At 36.1% G+C, this 26,888-nt stretch overlaps 1 protein-coding gene across 1 annotated transcript in view; it reads right to left on the reverse strand.

Moving 5' to 3' along the window:
- Nucleotides 1–2,211: 2,211 nt before the first annotated feature.
- Nucleotides 2,212–26,888, reverse strand: part of LOC104520627 (type II inositol 3,4-bisphosphate 4-phosphatase-like) — a gene marked incomplete at both ends in the record, with an annotated part of 29,430 nt that continues 4,753 nt past the window's right edge. Inside the window, 7 exon segments of the mRNA XM_010162367.1 lie at nt 2,212–2,366; nt 7,030–7,142; nt 11,096–11,193; nt 13,762–13,902; nt 18,492–18,609; nt 19,647–19,770; nt 20,766–20,938. Coding sequence (XP_010160669.1) covers nt 2,212–2,366; nt 7,030–7,142; nt 11,096–11,193; nt 13,762–13,902; nt 18,492–18,609; nt 19,647–19,770; nt 20,766–20,938 — 922 coding nt within the window.

The raw sequence follows: 26,888 nt of genomic DNA on the forward strand, positions 1-26,888 counted from the left end.
AAAAGCACCCAAAGGCATCTCTTAAACCGTCTGACCGACTTTTGATGGATTTACCATAGAGTTAAGTACTATGTTTGCCCATTTGACATTTTTATTCTTCTGTTCTGAATTTTTGGGTTTTAATTCACCAGCTCATGAGGGGAAAAAAAAGTAAGTTGGTTGCTCGTTAATTTTTTTAACCTCCAGCTGTGTTAACAGTGTTATACAGATAGAAACTAGCACAGGCAATACATCTGTTTATTCATTACCTTGAAGGTGCAGGTTATTGTGTATGCTACTGCCACTACTTGCAATGCCCTTGCTTTAAGTCCTGGACAATCCTACCACCCGAGTCAAAATTATTACCTTCCATCCAACATAGTAACTACTTCAGTTCAAGGTTGTTGTGAATTCATTTACAGGATATTAGCAAGATAAAGCATTTTGCTGTTTGAAACTACAGCGAAAACACAGAATTAACATTTTTCTGATGGTACTTCAACCTCATATACCCATCTGCTCATTTATTTTTCAAGTTTTCTCCAGATTTTCTAGGCTTTTCATCATTCTTTTGTGACTCCAATTTATTGTTATCTGCAAGTATAACTAATGTGTTAATCTCAGCATCCAGATCAGTTACATGACATAAAAGCACTCAGTCACTTACATTTCAGTCTACAAAAACCTACTACATTTTTGTACTAACAAGTTAGTTTGTATAAATACCACGGCTTTTTTTTTTTAATAATCAGGTTTGTATCTGTGAAACTTTTCCAATCTACTACTCAATACTATTCTAATGTAATAATGATTTTGTATAACTAGTTTGCCTGTATGTGGTAACTTACTGTAGCTTATGCACTTTTGTATTTATTGGAGACAGAAAAGAAAAAAAACATACTTGAAATGCCAACACAAATGAAATTGAACACAGAAAACAAATTTTTCATTAATGATAAAACATGTAGTTATGAAAGACTGCACACAAGTCATTCACTCATTGAAATACTGCAGAGAGCAAGGGATTTATGCAAGCTAATGATACATACAAAATGATACACCTCAGTTTAATTCATTGCACTATACTAGCACCTTGCAAACCAATTCCACATCCAAGCCAGCTCAGTCCTCTGCTCAATTACCCTTTGTAAACATTACCTTTCGGAGGACCCTACATGTGTAAACCTACAGTATTAATCTAGACCTTAAGCACCTAATCTAACAATACTAAATTCAAAAATTATCAATTACAGACTTTAAATAAGATGGTTTATTTAGATATGATCTTTGCAAATCCAACATACAAATAATATGCGTTTCACATAAGTGAAAGATACGATTCAGTTATTTCTTTGCAAGCTCACTAGAATATTTTGTATTAGTTTTGCAGTGGCTTTTGTTACATGTTATTTGAGTGTTGTGGGTAAATTTTTTAAGCTTTCACAGAATATACAATGCAGTACTCATTAAAGCCAATGATCTAAAATTTCTTTAGAAAATACAGCATCTGGATTAATTTTATGATCAAAATTTATTTGCTCAATGTTTTTTTTTATTCATGAAAGATTCAGATAATCAGAAATCTTTTAATTACACATTCCTGGTAACATCAGCCTCAACTTCTGCATATAGTTGCAATTTAGAATGTTTAGAATGTTAGAATGAAACTTTTTTTTTTTTTTTAAAAAGCATATAATATTTTATCAGATATTAGTGTCAATCACCATCAGTCCAAACCTACTTGGGTGTGTCTTTGATTTTTAATAACATGAGCTAATAAGAATTGCCATATGTAACAAATGCTCATTCTGCTTTCACAATATTTGTCTAAATTTTATACAAATGATTTATTGAGTGTGTAAACATTTTAAAAAATATTCTTAAAACAGAAAATAACTTTTTTTTAATATAGTCATAGAATGTTGTTAAAATTTTAAGCCTTAAGAAAGACTAAGAAATTGTTAAAATAGCTATTTACCTTGGTCAAATTCTACAGTCAGTGAAGCGACACTTACGAGGTTTCACATACCCATCTCAGAAATTGTTAATTAGTGATAAAACACGCAACGGCAAAGACCTCGCATGCAGAAGTGACTTACCAGCTGGCATGCTGCTGGCCAGTTCTCTGCTAAATCAGGACTATCACACATCTGCAACTGGCTTTAGACTGTTCTGTACTGTAGTTTCTGGCTTAGCTCAAAATGCAAAGGACATGCAGTGACCGTCACATACCTTCTCATACAATCCAGCGCCCGAATAAAGAAGTCTTTGTGAAGCTGATGTTCATCCCTCAAGATGGAGCACTGCTCCAGCGTCACTGACATGGATGTCCGGTCTTTGGCACTTTTGCAACAGGTGAAACGGACTCCATTCAGTTTACGGCAAATCTGAAACACAGGCAGATGTCAAAGGATTGCCCTTGTCACACCTTGTGTTCTCCACACACTAAGCAGACAGAGAAACTCCTACAATTTGCAGTCACAGACAATGAACACAGAGAACTACAGGATTTCTCAAGAAGAAAATAGCTGTTCAAAAGTAGTAGCTCCAACTGTACCATACAGCTGCTGCTGTGTGTCTTTGCAGTTAAATCAGCTATCAGCAATGCCTTCGGGATTTTCATATTCTAAGGATGATGCCCATGCTGGGCTGACACGGTGCCACAAAAGGTAAAAATGTTGTGCTGAAAAGAACTGCAGATTTATCTTTTGTTTACAAATTTGCAGCATTAACTCTCTTTCTGTGCATCAAAAGATTATAGGTACTGATCTACAGCTCATTTCCAATTTGTCCAAATGGTACATTTTAAAAGCAGATCTTCAGGGCTTTCATCAGCAGGAGAAGCCTACAAATAACCCACCCACTGCGGAAAAAGGAACCCTTACTTGTTTTAAGAGAGAGCTGCACGCAGTCATGTACTGCAGTTGCAATCAAGTCTCTCTCCTGCCCACCCCAACACTCCCCTCCAGTGAAGCAAGAAACTGATGGTGGACCCAACAACAAAAAAATTCTACTATACTTAGTCCTAAGCATTTTAAGCAAGTCACTAAAATGTCTACATTAAGCTGTGTTACAGCTTACCAAACCATTGCATCCAATTTCCTGAACTTGAAATAAAAAGTATTTGTGTTAGCCTAGACTATAAAAGGAAAGTTGCTTCATTTTTTAACTCACTTTGTGACAACCACCCTATTCAACTAAAGATTAATTGTCTGAACACCTGATGAATGGTGAAAAAAATTAAGAAAAACTTTTACAAGTTTGTTGGGTTTTTTAACTCAGACTCATGAATGTCGAGGACTAAATCCTCATGAGAGCATGGATTTAGACAAATCTATGTACTGAATTTAAACAAGTCTTTATTTTCAACAGGTAAACTGCTCAACCCATGACCCAGAACAATTAAAGCTTAACACAAATGACTGCCATAGACTTTCTACTTTCACTGTATATTTTGACAAAATTATAAGGGATAATGGAACCATGACATATTTTTAAAGATAGTTTCTCACCTTAAGAATCAATTTGTCATTGTACCAGCCTATTAGTTTATTGTTTGGGTTCAAAAAGTATTTTACAAGAAAAATTTGAAGGACAGCTGGTGTGCCCAAGTATGGGTCCACCTTTCCCCTGATGTATGTGTCCTAAGAAAAGGTAATACCCTCTGTCCAGCTTTGCTTGCTCCTACCGCTGGACAATCATAGCTATAACAGTTTCAAAAAATGAAACAGTTATAAGGCAAAGCAATAAATTGCAGTAGTCAGGTCTCATCCTAAGGAACTTCTCAGCTTGGCTATCAAGTGTTTACTTGGGACCTTGCAGGATGAAACTGGAATATGATTTTCATAATCTCACTTCAGCAAACAAGCACGTTTTTATCCCTTAATTGCATTATCAGAGATTATCTTAAAATCAATGTCCCAGACAATACTTATGATCTTTAAGGGCTTTGAGATATCGTGGTAAGGGCAATCTCAAAAGTTGCATCCAGGGAATTAATTAATTAAACACAACTTTGAATCCAAAGCAGTACAGGCTAGTAAAGGAGAACCTGTGAGTGTTTCTTCCCTCCTATAATTCAAAATTTTAAAACTTAAATGTGTTTAAAAATTAGGAAAATTGCATTGGGATTTAAATAAAGTACTGTAAGACAATTTTTTTAAAGAAAGTATCGAGGCAGGGCTGATAACAATGTGAAAGAAGTTAACTGCTTAATTGAAGAGATTAATTCCCTTTACACTAGTCTCTTTTGATGCCCAGGAGTTATTGTGACTATTCAAAGTGAACGAGTCATAAGAAAAAAACAGGTAATTATTCCGGATGAGTGATAGCCTCTGGTGCAGGGAGGGGAGACTAAATCCCAAACCTGGGCTGACAGCGTCATACAAAGTGGTGGCCAGTGAGAGTCAGTTTTGAACTGAGATGCACTCTAGGCACAACAAGCAAATTACCATAACCACAAGCTTATTTTGCACTGGAGCTCAGTACAAGTGTCTCAATAATTTTAAAGTGGATTAAATAGAAAACAATCTGTTAAATAAGCAAATTTTAAAAATCCTTAGACTATGATTTAAGGAGAAATGTAGGTTAACCTGATAGGCTGGCCCAGAAAAATCCTCAGAATGACTCAGTTCACTAAACAGCAGCAGTTAAACAAAGTAAATAATTAAAATGGGCAAACACAATGATCTGATGCTCTAGGAATCTAGTAAGGGACAATATAAAATATACAGTAATAACTTCATATCAGAACACATAGCTTACAACTAGTGTCTAGCCTGAATTTTGTCCTCAATTTTGCTCACTTCCCCAAATACGTTGAAGATGTAGGAGGAAAAATAGACTTAACATTTATTAGATCTTTAGAGACACAGATGTAAATGATTATAATTGTGATTAAGTTTAAAGGGGGGGATGATAAAAGCATATAAAAACATGAAGACTTAACCAATGATAAATCAATACTCTGATTATTTCTTCTGATATAAGACAGAAGATAAAGGGTGCAGCTTAGGAAATGAAAATAGATAACATCTAAATCTCTGTCCCATTTTGCTTGGAATAAGAAATGTTAGTGATAACAATTTTCAAAAGTTGACTTTGCAAATGCAGATGTATTCTCACAGGCCCATTACAACAGGGATTACATGCAGGTGCAGATACATATGCATATCCATGTAGAATCTCATACACCTACTGCAATAGAAAAGGGATATCCTTACAGCAGGGAATCATGCCTTTCCAATAAACAGTCTGGAGATCAATGGGTCCAGAAATGCTAATTTCAGAAGGTTACAGTACAGTAATGTAAAGAGAAACAGAACAAAGTGAAGGAAAAATCTGAAACCATTTCTATTTTCAAAGAATGCTTTTTTCCCATTATTTTTCCTGTTCAGGGAATCTTGAATAGATGGTGGAAGACAATTTTCTATATCCAAAGATTAAGTAAATTCTGTCATATCCTTTGTAGTTCATTTTACAATATCCTGTACTGATTTATCTTTTACTTCTTTAAAAAGCAATGTTTCATAGTAATTGCAGAACTGGTACTGCAAGAAAAGCTTATTTTTTACTCATAACAGATTTATACTACAATAGCATGTGGTAATATTTATTAACCACAAGGCAAAATGTTATTAGCAATATAAGAAAATTACAGTAGTTTTATTAATACAAAGACATAGTCAATATTGTCTTTTTTCTGGTGTTAATGAAAAGTAATGGAAAATTTTATTAATAATTTATATCAAATATTTATTTGCCTTGAAGCATATATGCATTTGAGTTGCCCAAAACACAAGGTCTTGCTTCAGTTTCAGTAGTTACCGAAGACTAAAGTCTCTGCTTGTATAAAGAGGCAGAGACTTCAAGAGTACTTTTCTAAATACTCTAGAGAAGTACTCTAAAGTACTTCTAAAAGACAACTACCTGGTTGAATTTCACATTCCTGAAAAGCTTGAGCTCTTTATAAACATCTAAGGCTTGTTTTGTTGTTGTTTTGTGGTTTTTTTGGTTGGTGGGTTTTGTTTTGTTTTTTAATATGTATGTGCAAAATCCCACCATTGGGAAACAAAAAGGAATTCTGTGAATAAAGCAAAGGAAGTATTAACTGTGGTTTGTTAAATATTTTTCTTTGTGTTCTCCCTGTTTCTGAACATCTGCCCTTTGCAAATATCTAGCTTATTTTGGATTGCTATCAGTGCCCTTGGAGTGGCTGTCATGGTGACACTAGCTAAAAAAATCGCATAAAACATGATTGCCTAGAAGTTGGCTGATACAATTAAACACCTATTTATAAAATATAAGTACCTTAATTACAGAAAATCAAAAGTTGAGTGCAGCAATATTAAACAAAAGCCAGAGCAAGTAATCATGTCATGTCCTGCATCATACCTCAAGGCTTATGGACACTAAATAATAAAAGGAAGGTATTTTGAATAATCAAATTTGATATTATCAAAGAATGGATACAATTTTAAACAAACAAACAAAATTAGATAGTGTAGCTGAATACTGTATTGTCTTTCTCATAGAAAGTGATCTATTCACAGCTATGCATGATCATCCAATGAGTTGATTCTGCCCATACTGAGGATGAAGGGATAACTCTGCCTAAAACTAGGCTCAAACCTCTCTTACCCTGTTACTCAGAGACAAATGAAAAATCCTTCATCTGGGGCAAAACAACCCCAAGCAGCAGCACAGGCCACAGATGGCCTTGCTAGGAGAAGCTCTGCACAAAAGGGCCTGGGGGATGTAGGGGACAACAAAATGACCAAGACCATCTCTGACTTTCAATTCTAGACAGTTCCACCAGTTAAGAAAATGAGAGAAAGAAAACATCTGTAATTTAACTGTAGGAAGGAGAGATATATTCACGAGCGGGCTGAGACCATCAGAATGGAAACGTTAGAGAGCTATTTCATCATATCTACCTACTAAAATCATTGAGTCTTCCAATCATATCCTTAAAATCCATTGCACCTACAATATCAGTAGGCATGTGAAACTATTTCATCATGTGATAGTACCTGAAATGAGAGAGCTTACCGTTGCAGCCAGCCACATGATTTCTACATTCTTTCTCTTTTTGGCCTGGATATTTTGATGGAGATTTTCTAGCAATCCCTTTAAATCATTTTGTTCTTGAAAATGTGGTAGACCTGGAAAAAAAGGATGATAAGGTTGATGATAGGGTTGTGCCAACTAAAGAACGCTCACTGTAGTGCTGTTCATGAATCATTATACACATTAAATGGAAATAAATAGAAAAATAAGTGAATGTATTAAAACCTTCTTTGATGGGATTTTTTTTGGTTTTAAGTAAAAACATTTTGTTTTTGTTTTCAAAATCGAACATCTCATTTTTGTTTTAAAATGATGCTTTAGTTCCTAATAAAACATAACAGGAGGGTTAAAGAGCACTAAATACGCCCCCCCCCCCAAAAAAAATTTAACAAAGGATATTTCTTGGTCTGAAACTGAATGGGACTTTAATTTTGAAATACAAAACAATTTCAGGTTTACTTAAAATACAAAATTTTACCTACTTGCCCTGGGTATGGCAGCTGAGCTGAAGTTTTGTTAATCATAGATATCTAGAGGGAATTCAATAGTAGGCAGTCTAATTTGCTCTTCTGTTTTGTGTGAATATACAGGAGAGTTTTGTTCTAATGTTACCTTTATCTTCAATAGTTTTGAAAATAAGTAAAAACAAAATCTGGTTTTTGAAATTATTTCTTCTTACGGTAGTGAAGTAAAAGGAAATTTAATAATAGTTATCACCAAAGAAAGGCTCAGAACCAGCTGAAACAAAATTAAACCAAATTGATATTTTTTTTCAACAAGAAAAAGTAGGATGTTCCATCCTGTGGTGCAAAAAAACCCCAATCAATTATCATTTATATTCAATTCAAAGAGTAAAAATGAGGCAACTTTTAATGTAAGTCAAAATCCATTCTCCTAACCTGATCACAGCTGGAAAGATCTCTCTTATCAACAGGCTTTTACCTTTTATCTCTAATGAATTCTGTAGTTTCCCTTACCCATGATTCATACTAAGCAGCAATTTTAATATACTCAAAAAGAACTACTCTAAAAATGGCTAAGTTGCCTCACCCTTACTGAGGTGCCAAAAAAAAAAAAAAGGCAGAAAAAATACACTCAAACTAGTTTTGTAATAATCTTAATGAGCATTATTTTATCTTTGTATTTCAATTCCTGATCATAAAATTAGATAACACAGAGCATACAAAAATACATCACAACCTGCTAGTCTATTATACTTATCCTGCACCTGTTTCTTTAAAACACACAGCATGAGTGCTCTAAGAAGATGCTTCTGGATTATGAGAATGTATCACTAGGTAAACATTCTATTGCTTCAAAGCAGTTTTCCTTTGGTTCACGGCAGAAAATGCATCATCTCTGAGAAATGACTTCACCACAGGTAAAAAACAAGATTCTCCTAATTTATAATATTGCCAAATGAGTGGCATCCTGACTAGATGTGATAGATTGCTTAACTGTCAAATCATTCTCATGGATTATAAGGTGGAGAAGCCTGCAAGTATAAAACAGACTCATAGACTTCATGTTGAAAATGCACGTACTGCTATGCATGATGCTATGGAAGAACATTTTCATTTGCTTGCAGGATTTCTAAACCTTGCATGCATCTCTTCTCACATGGGACAATATTTTTCAACACTGCTGTTGCTCTGGGTGTTAAGTAGCAAACCAGCAATGTCAAATATCACTGGTGACATAGGCTTCTCCAAGTTTATGCTTTCAGCTGTTTAAATTGAGTTCTAAGCTGTTCTTTTCAATTAATAATGTACTACTAAACAACAATCGTACATTTTTGTGCCCTTACTATCATCAGCTATTCTATAAAAGCAACACTATTAAGGTGCCTAAACCAGAACTACATTTGGTTGGCATTTTTGGTAGGAATCTTTCTGGAAGCACATTGTTATTTATTGTTTTCAGAGTTTCCTGTTAGAGAATTAAAGAGATAAAGACACAGGGCAGTGACAGAGTACATAGTCATCTAAAAGATGAAAAGTCAGTGTTTGGCATATGCAGTTAGATGCATCTGAAGGCTTTTAATAATTGGGAACAGAGAGAAAGCTACAATATTATGGGCAATGGGCATTACAGTGATGAGAGAAAAACTAATAGCAAAGCTGGCAACATGTTTATGGGAGTGGAAAATGGAATTATTTGAAATGGAGTAATATACAAATTAAACAGCAGGCAAGTGAGGCTGCCTAAGGATGGTGGTTTCAATGCATGGCCAACAGTGCTGTGAATCCTCAAATTCTGTCTGGTTTTATGAGCACTATTGGTAACTAACAGCTTTGTGAGCAGAGTTCTGCATTTATTTTGCAGCATAGGTTTGGCACTACAGGAAGCTATCTGGAAAGGTGTGACAAAACCATCACGGAGCTGTCAATACTGAATGGCTCTCACTTGCCTACAACACCAGCACTGCTGCCAGCTTGGATGGAGGTTTATCTTCCTAAGGACTTGAGCATGGAGGTGAGGGAACAGGGGAGGAACTGAAGTCCTCCCCTAGCTGAACAACAAGGAGAGCTTCACTTTTTTCCAGGGAGCTGGTTTTAAAGGTACATTCCTCCAAGCCAACAGAGTGATTCTGTATAGTGGCATGGACCTACTGGGAAGGGTAACTGAACCAGAAGGTGCTTTGTGTTCTGTAAAAATTTGGACAAAGAACAGACTCAGATCTTAGAAGTAGAGAAAAAGCAAGAAGGTAATAATAACCAGAGCAGAAATGATGAATTAGACAAGAGTAGTTCTCAAAAGCCTGCACAGTCTGGAAGAAGTCCAGGAAGACTGTGTGGCTTGCTAATAATCTGTCTGCAGGAAGACAGTACAAGGTTAGTTTCTGTTAATGAAAAGCAGCCAATACTATCTGCATGCAAATTTTGGCTTTTATATAATCAGATCCTCTTAGGAGGTAGCAGATCTACCTTAGACCTAACCCCAGATAAGGTTAGTTTTCCAGGATGCTTTATTGGCATCGCCTTAAATTAATTACTAACTTCTTGTATGAGTTACTCTGTAGAAACCCTAGAAATGCTAGAGAGGTGGGTGGATGGATGGGCATACTGCCCAGCATTTAGGAACAGAGCTTTTACTTCTGTCAAAATTATTAACAAATGAAAAGCATCCTGATATAAAAGATAAACACGTACACATATGCAGTGATACATTAGATACAACTACAAGTACATACATGTAACGGATAATTTGCAAAAGTAATCAACACAACGTGTTCTGTAAGAGAAGAGAAGCTTTGCATGGGATTTTAACCAACAGTATTCACCATGAGGAGTTAAACACAAGTCCTGTAGGATGACAGATCTTTAGATTCAAAAGATTCGCCTCATGCCCTTACCCAAGGGGAAAGAGCAGAGATCTAAATCCAAGCTATTGAAAATCGGGGTGTGAAATCTGCAACATGTGGGAATATAGTTTAGGCATTCAGACAACTTTAACAGCATTAGATTGATACAAACAGTCTTTTCAGTGTTTGCTTTCAACAGTCGGAGTAACAGAGTAGTAATGTTTATGATATCAAATTCCTATAAAATTGGAATATAGGGCCTAGTCTACTGGAACTATGTTATTCATATCAGTGACATTACGATGTAGCTCACTGCTTGCATTTGGATCTGCAGATTTCTCAGTGGTTTGCCATACCGTAATACATTTTCAAAAAAAGAATGGAGGGAATTACTGAAACTGATGAAAATTCCCACCAAGGATTTCTGTACAAATATAGTAGGTACAGAATGTCCTCTACTTGAAATATTAAAAAGCATATTATATTAATAATTTAAAAGAGCTGTTTAGTTCATCATGACTCTGTTTCACTCTCCCTGTAGTTTCTGCTGTGGCGTTGAGCCTGCAGTCACTACTGACTTCATCAGGGCTGTGTAGAGGCACAAAGTGTTTAACTTTATGGAACTTTATTGAGGCCTAAAGCTAAAAGCTGTACACTAATACTGTGGTAATATTACTTTCTTATAATCTTTCCCCTATCAAACTTTTTCAAAGCCATTTTGATATTACATTATTTTGTACTCACAATCAGAAGGCATTTTTTCTGTAAACAGCTTGTAATATTCTTTTAGAAGTTCTAAGTTTTCCTGGTTAATGTTTTCCTGCAAAGTGGTATCTCCAAACCTATAAAAAAGCACAATAAAATGATGAAAAAAAACCAAACCAAACCGAAGTTAAATTATCCTTCAGAATTATTTCTTTGCATATAGAAATAACTTTGAATTTTCTTTTTCTATTGTTGAACATATTAGATATCATCAAATGTATAGCTGCTAATCTCTCATGTGCTTTGTAACCAATATTTGGGATTGAGGTCATCACTCTTGGATAATTCTTCCAAAAACTTATGGAAAAAAATAATCCATTTATAAACATTCAGCAAAGCACATATTCTTTTTCCCTTCACAAATCCTGAACAAACTCAAGGGGATTTTGTGGGAATTTCAAATGGCACCACACACAGAGAACACCAGCTCCTTCATCTCTCACTGCTGGCTGTTGCTTAGGTAATTAATTTCTACCAGAGCTGGACAATATTGAAGCCACACAAAATGAAAGAGATGCAAGTGCCAGGTAGAAAACCTTCTGAATAACTGATTTCTGCTCTGGTCTGAGAATATCTGCTATAAATAGTCAAGTTGATTACTTCTTAGGGCCCTTTCTGCCCTACACTGCTCCTGAGCTGTTAGTTATCTTGGTTTCTTGTATCTGAAACTAATGAGAACCATTTCTTTGCTGTTGAGCAGTGATTTCACCATTAAGCTTCACAGAGTTATGACCCGTGGCTAGCTGGCTTCAGTCATCTGCAATTAAGCTTGCTGCAGCACACAGACTCTAGCAGTCACTGTACAGTGCTGCAGCTGGCTGAGGAGTATGTTCTGGGGTTTCCTGCAGGAGTCAAGTCTGCTGGGAACACATCACCCAAACCCTCATTATCCTGCACCTCACAGAAAACCCAGACAACATCAAGATGCCCTTACACTTATCCACAAACAGACTATAGCTGTATAGGCAAATATCTTTCTCCCTGAGAGCAAAATTTCTCCAACAGTCAAGTTTCACATAGGCTAAAAAACCCCCATAAACCTCCTGCTTCCTCTGCTACAAGAGGTATGAATGTAAAGACAGGAATGTCCCTTAGGCAGTTAGGGACAAGTATTTGCAGCTTGTACAAAAAAAACCCCAAAAAAACAGAAGGAGAGGCATGGATAGGTTAAGTGAGAAATTCAGGTAGAGAAAAGGGAAAACAAATCAGAAGACACTAAATGTACTGCTACATCATGAGAATCAAATATTTAAATAGGACAAAGAAGAAGACTCGGCTAGTTCCTCAGTAGTCACTGCTGAAGTACCACATGAGAATATCACTTTTAAATCAGACATATTCTCAACTATGCTTTATTGAAAGAAAATACGTTTTCATCTAATAAAGTAACATTTTCTAGAAATTGATCACAAAAATTGATCATTTTTTATGGGAAAACGATACTCTCATTTTCCCATAAAAAATATTTCTTACCAAAACCCACGTGCAGCACTTCCAATCTCAAAAACAAATTTGCAACATTAGGATTTAAGCAATATTTTGCATTAGATCTAATGTTTACACCTGTAAGTGCACGTGGACAAGCTGTTTTGGCATGGAATAATCCAACTTGATTTGCTTGAGAGATATAGCTATTAATATATATCTGTATTTATAGATATACATGTATCAATTTTTCATTAATTCCCATAAACATCCACAAAGCTACCTGATGGCATTCCTTAGAAATCTTCCTTATAAGACTGCTTTTACTCTGCTGTCTACAAAGAATAGGACACGAAACTCCTGTTGTGTTTATCTTCTTGCCTATTGTCCAGGTCAATGTTTTTTTCACCATCTCCCTCTATTTCCCCAGCTACATTTTCACTTTTGCTTTTGAGTCTGTAGTGAATGCAATCTAAAGATATATATATTATGTCTCTTGGACACTGTTAATAAAACCAGTTAAAAAAAAAAGTAGCTGTCTCATTGTTGATGTCTACCTTACAGTTTTAGCATTGCACTAACTTGTTAACATGACATTTCTCTTGGAAGAGAAAATTAATAAGTTGGTGAAACTTTGACTATTATTGTGTTAATTAATTAGTTTCCAGCAACCTTTTCAGAGGAGTAATATTAGCACATCAGAACTTTAACATCAGCCTTCATGTTTCTACAAACATACTACTAACACATTCCCTATTACTAACTACAACTCCTCAAGCCTGGAAAAAAGCCCTAAAAAGCTGAGAAAAATTATCTCTTTCTAACTTATGACTTGCCCAGCATCATCAACCCCACCTTTAAGATAATAAGCATTTCAAATTTTCAAACTCATGTTTGAGAAGGCCGAAGTACTCTATGCAAAAAAACCTTCTAAATCTGTGAAACAGAAATACATTTTATAGCTGTATCCAAAGGCAACTTGGTGTTGACTGTATGAAATAAAGTCCTGCATATGGTCATATCTTCACTTTGAATTTTTCATTATTTGGCATTACTTCATAGCTTGTGCTTATTTCCTTTAATACTTTTCAAAGTACACACCGAGTCAATGTGAGATTGTCTAAAGAGCAAATAAAAAAAAGATTTATTTTTAATCCTGAGAGATATCCTGTACTAGCACAGCATACTGAGACAGAAAAAGAAACATGTTTTTTTCTTACCTCTCTGCAAGTGTTTGCTGTTCATTGATTCCAACATTAAAGAATACTGGATACATGCGAAGTAGTTTTCCTTCTTTAATCTCCTGTGGCAGCAACTCGAACATCTTTGCTGGAAGCTGGACCTCTATTATGTAATGTTCACTAGGAAAAATAAAAAGAATAAGGATGGGAATATTGATTGCTTTGCTTGAAATGAAAACCTTCCTAAATGAAAGAGAACATGTAGACTTATACATCAGTTCTCCTCTTTTCCCCTTAATTGTATTGAACCATGAAATGTGACAATTCAGCTTGCTTGTTTTAAGAACATAACCAAGTTATATGGGAAAAGGCAGGCATATATAATGATATACACTCTTGAAAGTGACTTCTTCACTGAAGTGAAAACAGGGCTAAAGATGAAAGCAGTAAAAAAGTCTTCTGCTACCAAAATATCAACGAGAACACCCCAACTCTTAAAAAGCATGTTGCTGAGTTACAAAACCAACTTCCTTTCAGGAGTCACAACTTGACCCTGTATCCACTCTAAATGTAATATGAACAAAAACCTTTCCCATTTTCTTCAGCAGCTAGATTTTTCTCCCTGGGGATAGAAAGCACCACCAATAGCAAAATTGACTTTGTGAAGATAATTGAGGCCTCATTACACAAATATGAATCCTATTTTAGGAGAAGGGATATGGCACATAGCAGTTCTGCTTTTATGTTTGCATTTGGTCTGACTTTATGAAAAACATGTTACTTTGGCTGTCAGTCCAAACTGATCATGTGGAACCCTCAAGATGAATTTCACCTGTCTTTGGGGATTGATGCCTGACCCCACAACAGAAACAACAACATGCTGTTAACCTAGTTTTTATTAGCTTTCTTTCTGTTATTAGAGCAATCATTCTAATAAAAAAAGAACAGACTAGAAGCAAATTCATTTGTCTCCAGGATTTGGCATTTTAATCATTCAAAGAGGGCCAACTGATTATAAAGATGGAAATTTTCTCTCCTGCAGAGCACATTTGGTATACCACCAAGAAGGAAGAGTATTACAGCAACAGGAGGGAAGGAGGATCTATACCCTACCTACAGAAACCAGGCCTAGGAAGTCACACAACTTTTGCATATAAAATTAAAATGGAAAACCGTTTGCACCTAATAACATAATCTATCATGAAGTCCTTCCAACCCTTATTTTAATGAATCATGTGCTTGCTAAGGAGTTAAAATACAATCTAGATAACCCATGTGTAGAATTTGGGGGAGAAAGGCAGAAAACCTTGAAGAAAAAGGGTAGTTTCTGCAGTAGCTCTGACACCGTTGGCAAGTTGGAGGGATGAGCAGCACTATCTCAGAGCAGGGATTTGGATAAATAGCTTCAGTTTAGAAGTGCTAGTGGTTGTGTCTGAACCCCTATCCTGCACATTTATCTGACAAAATAAAATTGATCCAGTACAGACTTGTGACTGAAATGTAATTACATTGAGCTAGGGCAACAGCATACGCTTTGGTATGGGCTAGAACTAGTGTTTAATCTCTGAGCAAATGCCAGATACTCCCTACTGAGGAGGGTTATCAGTTTTGAATGGAGGATATATGTCGGGGGGGGAAAAAAAAGGGGGGGAAGAAATAGTTCTGCTCCCCAGATAAGTCTATTTAGCTTGTGTTTAATTAATTTAGCCACGTGAAGGAAATTGAGAGTTAGCAAGGATGACAGAAAAGATCTCTGTACAAATGATCTTTGCATAGCAGCGTTCATCCTCAGCCTGCATGCAAGCACTCCTAGCTACTGTCAAACGCCACCAGGACATCTTCCTGTGATGGAGTGCTGAGATGAGGTTGAGAAGAAATGTTGGTTTAGTCTAATTCAAAGAGCATATGCTACTGAACCAAAATGTCACCAAATCACTGCATTGCTACATTTCACACCCCCAAAATCACTACAAATCTTTCAGTGTGTGAAAGAACATGGAGAAATGCTGACCTTTAGGCAAGATAAATTAACATCGGTACCATTTGAGAGCTTCCCCTTGTCCCTTAGGTTTTTTTTCCGTAAAACATTTTTTGAAGTCTCAGAGACAATCCTTGGTAACTTTTAAAAATCTGTAACCAATTGCACAATGAAAACAACCCACTGATGATGTAAGGAAAAGGCTATCAAGCTGTAACAGAGAGCCATCTAGAAAGCCCAGGAATGGTACTGAAGTCAGGTAGGGGTGGCAGGGAGAAAAAGAATTCAGAGTACTGAAAGCTGGAGAACTTATTTGACAATAATATAGCAAAAATCTTACAGGTCCTATGCTTCTATTTAAATAAGAAACAGTAATACAGCAGTAAAGTTTACTGCCATGTGGTTTCTCTCTTTTATGGCTAGACTCAGTGTGGAGGTATCAGGTGATTTTGGCACGAGATGGATAAGGTGGCTACTACATGTTCCAATGAGAAGGAAAAATCAGTACATAATTTTTAATATTTAATGATCTCTCAGGAAAACAGGGTGGAGAAATCCAGCATGTTTAAGAGAGTAAGTAATAAATCATCTTCTTTTTCAGAACAAATTGTATAAATTTAGGTATGAAATATTTAAATGCATATGATTTCACTAAAACAGGACTGCCTAAGAATATCCCTTTCTTTGACTTTATTTGCGTTATTCTCTAATATTTGTTATCATCACATATGAAGATAGAAAAACACTTGCAGTCCTGTTAGAAGGCTTCTAAAAATTAACCCCTTGCAGCTGAGGGCCACAGACCCTGCAGCTACTTGCAGCTGGCTGAAATCGTGTGCTCTATGCAATAAACACAAACCAAGTCATTTACACGCATCTTTGCTTTGCTTTGTAACAGAAAATAAATGTACACAGTGAGGCAGTCATTTCATCTCAGCTGGGAGGTGCTTTACCCAGCTCTTCTTTCAGCTAAGTGACAACTTTTTAGACCAATGTGGCTGTTAGCACTAGTCTGGTCGTGGGCTTCATTGAAAACATGGTATTGAACCGTGTGATGCCTCAAAGTTCATGTGCACAATCAAATATGCTCTACCAAAGAATTTTATAAAAGTAAGTGTTAACTACTTTTGCCTATTACAAAAGAACCCAAGTGCCTGAACAGAACTTCACTTCACCTGGATGGTCGGGGTCAGCCACCCACATAAGCAGGTTAGCGCACTGCTAGTCAATGCCATGGCTCTTTGGATTGATTTGTTTGTGTACATAGAATCTCGGTTTTAAGCACTTCCCTAGAAAAACAATTACAAGTGAATACTCTTACTCTGCAAGGTAAGAATTTGTAGCTTAATTTTCTGTCTTGCACTTCTACTGTCTTTTAGTATCATTTTATTGAGCCACATCATATAATATATATATATAGATATAAAAAGATACCATATAACCAAATGATCTGAAAATTGTGGGGTTTTTCAACATTAATTTAAAATAACTAGGTTTTCCTCTGTCATCTCTTGTTATGGTTGACTTCCAGTGTTGTCTGATAGGAGCTGTATCATCACAGCTTTAACAGGAACTGGGCTCCTCCACATAAGCCTTAAAGATTTTTTTTTTTTTTTTGTCTGATACCAATTCCATTCAGTGAATACCTGCCAGTAAGTACAGTACAGCAATCACAGGCAGTAACTATTCTTCCTAAAGACTGACTACTCCATCAATCCAGAATGCCTAAGGCAGCTTAAAGCTCGAGTCTCTTTCAAATCCAGGACCTCCCAGCATGACAGTTCAGTGTACCACAGTAATGGCAGCGAGCCAGTAAATGTAGCTACTGGATTTTTAAAGATTTTTGACCGCTGTGATTTACAAAGGATGTATTTCTTCTGTTTTATCTACACACCATAATTATTCTTAATGATTCCCGACGTGTTGCCTGTCATACTCCAGCCTTCCTGCTATTTATTTCAATCCTTTCTCAGAAGGCCCATAGGATAAAAGTGAATCATCCAGAATAATTAAGTAAATTGGTGGTGAAAGCCGCCTTCAGAAGAAACACATCTTTTCTAAAAGTTGCTGCTTTTAGCTGAATTTCATTTACAGTCATCTTAAGAATAATGATACTATTAAGGAAGTGATTTCTGCAAAAACAAAAACATTTGGAGCTTCAGACGAGAATAACAATGAAGATGAAAAGCCCTTTCCTCCTCTGTAACAATCTTGTTAACCCTCTTATAGCCACAATTAATTATTTCAGTTTATGTCCTGATATTCAGCAGTGCTTATGTGTGATACATACCATATTAGTGGCTTTATGCAAGGATTTCTGAGGTTGTGCATGTCCCGTGGGATCTTCAGCAACTATCACAGGCTTCATTTTTCAAAAGTGACCACTAAGTTTTGGCATTTGAGTTTTTCAGTTTCCATCTTAAGACGATCAAGGCCTAACTCTTAGAAATGCAATTTCATCTGTCACACTGAAATACAAGTTCTAGACACCTCAAAAACAAGGTTTCTTTAGTTAGAGGCCACTTTGGTAAATATTGACCTCACCTTCTCTCTTTGATTCAGTATCTATATATGAAAAATGTAACAGAAACTGCAAAACCCAGACACTGTTTTGATTAATTGGTATTAATAATTGGACCTTTTAGCTTTTCATCAGGAAAGTAACTCAGAAAAGTAAAACTACTGCACTTTCCATATAATAGAATTAAGCAACAAGAAAACAATTATCTGGGTTTTCATGTGCTACAGATTAAAACTACATGCCATGGGCTCCAGGAAACAAAGTTCTTACCGTCTTCCAGTTATAATAGGCAAAAAATCTTCTGATTTGGCTTCAATGACTTTAAACATTACTTTCTGTAAATCTGAAATTCCCACAGCCATGTCTTCTAGCATCCCTGCTTCTTCACCTATGTGGAAAGATTACAGAGGTTATTAACAGGGTAGACAGATCGGTCACTGAATAGGTTATAGTAAAGCAATACGGGGATTATATTTTCCAGCTTGTGCATCTGAAAATCACAGCCCTAAATCCACATTAAAGTAACCTACATAAAAGCAGACTGATTTTTAGACCTGCTGACAATTCTCTGCAGCCTAAATGATAACTAGGAATATTAAGCACCTCTGAAAATCAGCCTGCTCCGTATGTGCATAGAATAACCTCAAAAAAGCCATTTTTGTCTGTTCTGAAAGTGTTTTTAAAGACTGTCCTGCTGATGGAGGACAAAGGTTTTGTGAATAACAACAATGAGTATCACGCAAAAGGGGGCCTGACAGCAACCTCCAATCGAGGATCTGCAATTACCTGTGCATTAAAGAGCTGCACAAATGCTAAGTCCCTCTACTTTGGTCAAAATCTCAAATTTGGGGAAAGATTCCAATACATCTAGCTCAAAGCATTTTGAAACATATGATTGTTTCTCCCTTCAAATGTCCTTTTCAATAGCTATCAGATGATGGCATCTGTAACAAGCTAGAAATTAAACAGTTTTCAAGGCACCTTCACATCACCAATGGTGGCATGGTCAGGGCAGAGGCTGGTAGAGTCCTGTTTAAATCTGCCGTTTGGGTTCACTTCATAAACGTGCTATTTTGGGTCAGGCCAAAATGCCTATGCAAATGGAGACAGTTTTCATTAAACCCAAAAGTTCCACTAGCTGTACTGAGGAAGGAGTCTCCTGCATTTAAGGTAATGTAGTTCAGCACTCTGCATGGAATAATTAGCAACCAGTATTGTCAGAGGAATTGAGAATAAAATAAATAAGTAATTTTTGATGCAGAATTGACAACACAGTATCAATGACTATCAATAACTATGCTATTATATAGAAGCCTACTGTCTCCTAAAGATAATATTTGTTGATTCAATAAGCCAAAGTAAGAACCTCCTTGTTAAACTTCTGGTCTAGATGCGTAAGGAACTTTGTCCAAGAACAATACTTACTATATGTACTAAGGAGTCCTTCATATTGCACAAGCAATCCAACAGTATGAAGCTGTTGTAAAAATCCTTGATCATTTAAACCTGTGTGCAATTTGATTATAAACCCACAGACCAATCCGGCGAGCTATAAAGACAATAAAAAATGTGAAATTAACAGATGTGCTATTATAACATAGTTAATTGCTAATTGTTGTCATTATACACAATGGAAGTAATATTTAGATATTTGAGAAAACAGCATAGATATTTCTGTTTAGTGACTACATACATTATTTTATACTAATATATTACTGAGGCATTTTTTGGTGCAAAAAGGTGAAATATTCCCTTATTTTACATTAGATAACTTCATTTATTTGGTGGGGTTGTGTGTTATTTATACTGACATAAGCGAGACCAGAACCTCCATCGGTAGGCTATAAACACATAAGGCTGTGAATTATGATGGACTTGAAAGCATTTAGGCACCTAATGCAACTGAATCTCCTTGTCAGTTGCACTCTAACTCCATAATTATGCTAGGAAAAACGTAAAACTTAAGGGAGAAATTACACAAATCATTTAGAGAAAAATCTGTCTCAAAAACATCACCTAAAGGAGATGATCAAAAGAACTTCTGTTATTTACCAAGAGAAAACAAGTCTGAGAAGAGACATGCTAATAGTCTTCAAACACATAAAATACTGCTACAAATGGAAAACAAATAATCTGTTCTTAATTTCAAGGTGACCAGGAGAAAAAATACCTAACCTGAATAGCAACAAGAAGTATTCAAGGCTAGACTTGAGAACTTCACCTAGGGGTGATGACACTGGCATATAGTCTAGGAAGACTAAAAGTAGCTTTATAGCTCCTTCTCTGCGCAGAAGGGAGATTAGGTAACCTTTTCCAGTCCATTGCTGACCTACTTCTCTGACTCAGTGATAGTTACTTTCCATTTACTATTAATTTCTCTATCACATTATAAAATATTTAAGTGGATGTAATGGAAAATAGATGAAAAAGTTGTGTTAAATTGAAAGGAAAAAAAAAAACCAACAAAGAAAACCTCAAACACTGGCATGAATAGTATGCTTAACTATAGCAACAGTAGGATATAAGAGACATAAGACAACCTACTGCTTGACTAAAGACGATGTCTCTTCTTAGAGTCAGCATCAAACATTGTGGCAAACCACAGGCAAGTTCCTGGAGCAGAACAAACGCCATCGATTGCTTCGCCCTGGTCACCACCTCTCCCATGCAGTCCTTCAGCGTAATCACCAAGGGATAAAGCTGTTCATACCAGTCACCTAGAACAAGACAGATCACCCATTCCAGAACAGAATACTTGCAGCAAATAACCTTTTCAGAACATAAACAGGGCTGTGGTAGCTGTGTACATCATCCTACACTTTAAAATGACCCTGCAACTCTATCCTAACCGTTGTGGTACCGCAAATGCCACTGGAGAACACGCTTAGATGTAGGACTCCAGCTTACCACTGAGACTGAGGCTAAATCCTTGGCCTGAATCCAACTTGTTAACAGACCTAACTTCCCTGTAAAACTTGCATTAAAGTGTCATAAACAGAGTACACAAGGATACATGTGAAAACTCATTTAGCACAAGATGAATTCAGTGGAGATGAAGATCTGTTCTTTCCAGCACTGACAACTTGCTCTCTAAGCAAATGAAGTACTATAGAAAAAAAAAAAAAAAAAAGGGAGGGGGGGAAGGGAGGTGTATTTAAAGAAAGTGGCTGCTAGAAGGCAAAACAGAAGAATAAATAGATAACTGGAAGGATATTATCTATTAAATGTATAAGCTGGAAAAATACTAACCTTCAGGTCACATTGCCTTTTTTTTTTAGCTTCTGTCTATATTGTTCTTTTTAAATATTTAGAGATAATGTCACTTTGAGTAAGAGAGATTTAGAAGTGTTTTGTAATATGTTTTGCTCTGTTAAAGTATATGCTAGGAATGGCAGAAAAAAAACCAAGCTAGTGAAATGCTTGAAAATGGGACTCCTTAATACATTACAAATGAAATGAAGTGATAACTAGGAATGGAGTAAAATCAGAACAGCTTAGTCAAACTTGTCCAACTACCCAAGCTGCATTCTTCAGAATTTAATGAAATCAGACCTGCATTGTAGTTGCATATGGTTTTGCCTACCCCTTTAAGTTGAACAAGTAGCAATAATAATAATAATAAATAATAATATAAAAGCACCCTCCTTCAGAATCTCCATCTCAGTTTCATTGTTTACAGTTTTAAATTAAAAAGAAATCAACACTCCAGAAGAATCTATATACAAATAGGGAGTGTAACTGACTTAATACAGTCCATCACTGACTCATATTTTCTGTAGATTAGTGTAATTAAGAATCAATGATAATTAAAATCTGTTCTATTTAAATTGTAATTAGGTGGAAGATAACAGCACGTTGTTTCAGGTAACACTCTGAGTCAGGCCAATGAAAGATTCATTAGTATTGAAGAACTTCTTTAGGCAGGAAGACATAGCTGCCTGTTGCAAAGTCAGTTTGGCTATGCTTCAGAAAAAATATGTAAATGAATAAAACTGTAGCCAAGAAAACTGGAGAGAACTTTGAAAGCCAAGATAAATTGCAAAAAAATAAGGTGCAGAGAAGAGGGAACAGGAACAAGGACGGAGCAGTCACAGAGAACAACTTGGGTTCCTTTGCAAATAATGTCCTTTTGGTTAGACAATGTGTGTTTTAACACAGTCATACACATTTAAGTCTGAGTAATACTTAAAGAAGTATTTAACGGAAGAACTGTTCCCTGAAAAACAGCAGTTATGAAGTTAGAGTCACCGTGAACAAAACAGAACATAAGCCATCCCCAGTTTCATGCTCTAGCAAAAAGAGGTGATTTTATACCTGCTATTGACTAAGAGAGCACTGATACACCGCATGCCATGCTCTGGTGTACACATTTTAAAGACAGTGCTGAAAAAAAATGGAGAGCTTGCAGCAGAGAGCTACCAAGATTTAGAGTTTAATCTCCTTAAGCCTACAAAAAAGGCTGAGCAGCAACTTGATTTCCCCTCTTTATAAGGAGAAAATAACAAGTACTAACAGGGATGTTTATTCTAGGGAATAAAAGCAAAAAAAAACCCACTAAAGGCTGGAGGTTGCTGTGAGACACAAATTTAGAAATAAGGTAGACGACAAGATGTGATATACTGCAAGTCAGACTAGACAGACCAATCTAAACTCTCCTTTCTAGTCTGAAATTATAGTAATTTATTAAATTAATCAATCAATAAATGCCAAGGAAAGCAACTGCAGCAGAATGAGATTAAAAGATGTAACGCATACTAAACCAGTGAACAGGGCTGTATGTGATAAGAACAGAGTTTGTTGGCAGCTTCTGACTTGAGCAAATAATGAAAAAGATCATACTTGGCCACTTTAAAGTAAACCTGAGGGTACAGCTAATAAACATCTGTCCCACTTTCATGGGAAAGCAGAGCTAGATACCGACACAGCCAACGATCCTGCAAGGACACTGACAGCCAGGGCAAGAGAGAAAAAGCCAAATTTCTAGAAGTAGCCATGCTATGTGAATTTGCTATTACAGGTTCTATGGATAGGGCCAAAGAGCTTTACCAAGACTCTTTTTCATAAAAGAAGAAGGTCATATACTGGCCACAAGTCACATAACACTTACATCTGTTTCTACTGAGCTGTCGCTTAAGCAGTCAAGCCACACTGTGTATTTCTGCTTCTTTAGGAACATAAATTTGTACCTGTCCTTATTGAACTACATCCTAGTATTTCAGTGCTCCATTTCATCAAGATCCATTCCAATCCTGCTCCCATGGTGCTTAAGCCTCTCCCAGCTTTAAGCATCTGCAAATTTTATAAGCACCATCCATATTTCACAAGTCAAGTCAATAATGAAAATATTGAGTAATATTGCACCCAGAACAAATGTAAGTGGATTCTACTTCACGCAGCCTTCCAGGTCGGCAGTACACAATAGATAACTACCTTTTATTACAATCTTCCCAATTATTTTGCACACATACTGTAGTAGCTTCAAGATCATTTTTCCACAAGGATTTTTTTTGGGAGGAGACTACATGTTTGCAATAACGATTTACTACAAAAGTCATTTTTGTCTGTAATAGTTATATTAAGAAGAAATTCAAAGATTTGAGATTCTCAAGGCCATTTTTTCGTTAAAGGACATCATGCAAAATATATTAAAAATAAATCCTACTGAGTATTTAATGTCCCAAAGAATACAGTGCTTTACTTACATACATATTTTGCTTTGTAGAAAACAACAGAAGTTTTAAGCTTGTAGGAAACCTTACCCTAATGACTAAGGAAAGATAAATTATTTTATTATAGAATATAAATAGAATTGTAGTTGCCAAAAGGAAAGAAGATAAAACTATATCCTCATGTGATATTAAGTTATCCGTAACAATCATTATTCCTTGCTTACAGTGAAAATTCTTGTTCACAATTAGTAAGTATGTCCAGTCCCCAGAAGGTGGAGCCAGTTATCAAAGCTAAATGAGGGATTGCATTGTTTCTTGAAAACAGAGTATTTATGAATGGACTAGTATATTCTCATGTTTTCATTTTATTTTAAAGAAAGTTTACTGTGTTAGGATCAAAATAAGAGGTATATCACAGACTGAGGTCTTGGAAAAGGCAACTCTAGAAGAAAAACCTATACAGCTGCTCATTTGTTTGGCTGTTAAAATCACCATATGTCACTTGTTATGCAGGATATCCTGTTGCAAATCCTCCAGCAAGATTATAAGTTAGGGTCATTCATCAACAAAACACAAAGCTCCAAATATCCATCAGAAGCACTTACTTAAAGCAAATACTGTGGCTTATAAGTCACTCCTTGAAACTAAGCAGCACTGTGAAACTGAGGTTCATGAAACAAAAGATAGCATTGTATTTTGAAGGTTACAAGTAAATTCATTATTGGAAAATAAAATTGTCTTGTATAAACATAGAATATTAATGAAATTCATAACGAGGTATTACTTGTAAGGGGAGCTTTAAAACCCTGCTGTAAATTCAGGTTTAGATTATCCTGATCTATCTTGCCACGACGCTGTTGACATGCGAGGATACTGCTTGGTTATGACTCGCTGCTCACATGTTCAGAAGAGTTTGGGAGAGCTGCAAGATGCCTTACAACTCCTCCTTCATGAGAAAACTGGCACTCAGCTCAGGATCAGTTGTTGCTGTAAAGAAGATGCAGGGGGCCAGTCATGGTTCAGGACCTCTTCTCCTACAGAGACTGATGATAGCTCTGTAGGATCACTTAGGGAAGGGAACAGTACAAATTCTTGCTTTCGTGTTTAACACATTTAAGGACTTACACATGTTTGACACTTCAGGTGTCAAATTTCTTTTAAGTTAAAATTGCAAGATTTATATCCTCAACACAGTGGAAAATCCTGTGAAAATGACTGAAGAATTAACTGAATGAGTAAGCATCTCAAAAAAACGTTAGGAGCAAGAACATAAGCAACAAGGAGACTACAAGATCAGGTCACTGATCAGGTCAGGTCACTCAAACGGCAAGGACAGCCTGTCCCGTTTGGAATATTTAGCATCCAAACAAAAGAGTCAAAGCCAACTGATGAAGCAAGGATATTTAATTCAAAAATTGTGCTAGTCAGCCTTTGGAAAGGAAACTAAAACAAGGCATAAAAGCCAAACATATTAAAATGGAAAATGGAAGGATGAAATGAAAAGAAGTAGTATCACCACTGTGCAGTTAGCGTAAGATTAAAACAAAAGACTACGTGCAGCATAAGCACTGAGTAAATGCACCACTTCTATTGCTAACAGAGAGCTGTAGAAGTTCAGTTTATGACAGGATTTGCCCTTTGGTTTCTGGAAAACGCCCTTCAGTTCTATGTTCTCTTAATCAACGTGCCTACACAGGCAAATGACCTGCAAAGCACCCAACTAGTCATTTCTATGTGCTAATATTTAAGTTGTGATATGTCAAAATGCATGTTAAATTTGATAATGTTTGGCAGGAAAGCAAGCTCCTGCTCTTTTCAAAACCAGACCCATTGAAATGCTCAGTAAAATGTGCTGGTAATCAAACAGAAAAAGCCCTAAGGCTTTGACATAGCACTCCTATCTCCTTTTGCCCTGGCAACAGAGAAAAAAGCCAATTCTGACTGCTGTCTGTACCACCTAAAAATCAGTGGAAATCTTTGATGACTTCAAGTGACCACAAAATTTAAATAGTATGAAGTTAAAAACTAAACATGGAATTAAAAGCAGAAGAAAGCACAATGGTGTACTCTTAAAGGAACAGAGGGCCCTAGAAACATAGGTAACAGCAGCTACCCATGACTTAACTTTATACTGTATCTAATAACTTATTCTCTTATTACCTAAACGTACAAATAATCTGTGATAGGATTAAAATAATAGAGGTCAAACAATGTAAATGAGGAGTTGTCCTGACACTACAAACTGAATGTTAGACAAACTCTAACGTCTTAATGAAAAACACAAGTAAAACAAAACAACCAACCCAAACCAAGCAGTAACCACCTCAAAACCATCTAGTTTTCGTGCCTCAAAAAGCACGAAATAACTAACCCACTGAGTCTGAATTTACTCACCTAGGACAGGGACATTCTTCTGATTTTTTTTTTTTAAGGGAGGTTTAAAAATTGACTTAGTAGAGTTCATGTATTCAACTTTGTACCATAAAAAGGTCAGCTTCCTACTTCTTCATCTTGCCACTCAGCTCTTGGAGCTCAGTTTTACCCCAGTATGGGAGCTAAACTCTTCCAAGAAAGCATGATGTTTTAGGCTCATAATTCTGCAGCATTTCTCACAGTAACACAAAAAACCCTGTATAAGTCTTCCTGGTATTTTTGCAGTTAATATAATAGCAGTCTACTTTGCACAGTTTTGGTGTCTAGCAGAACAATTTTGAACTCCCTTGTAATAATCTGAGATTTTCTATACTCTCACAAAGATTAATAGTGAAAAGGGAAACCATCTATTCATACATATACAAGTCTCTCAGAAGCTTTAGTCATAATGGAAACAGAAAAAGAAGCTGATGGCAATAACAGACATAAAGCTAAGGAAATCTACCATACTCAGAACATAGGAGGAATGGATAAACCTTGCTCTAGAAGTGTCTTGCAACCAAATATTCTGATGTCTTGTTTAAAAAAATAGTTTGTTGATTCAGTTAAATAGTCCTCCTTTCCC

The sequence above is a fragment of the Antrostomus carolinensis genome, unplaced genomic scaffold (assembly GCF_000700745.2).
Source record: "Antrostomus carolinensis isolate BGI_N321 unplaced genomic scaffold, ASM70074v2 scaffold33862, whole genome shotgun sequence".
NCBI classification, from domain to species: Eukaryota; Metazoa; Chordata; class Aves; order Caprimulgiformes; family Caprimulgidae; genus Antrostomus; species Antrostomus carolinensis.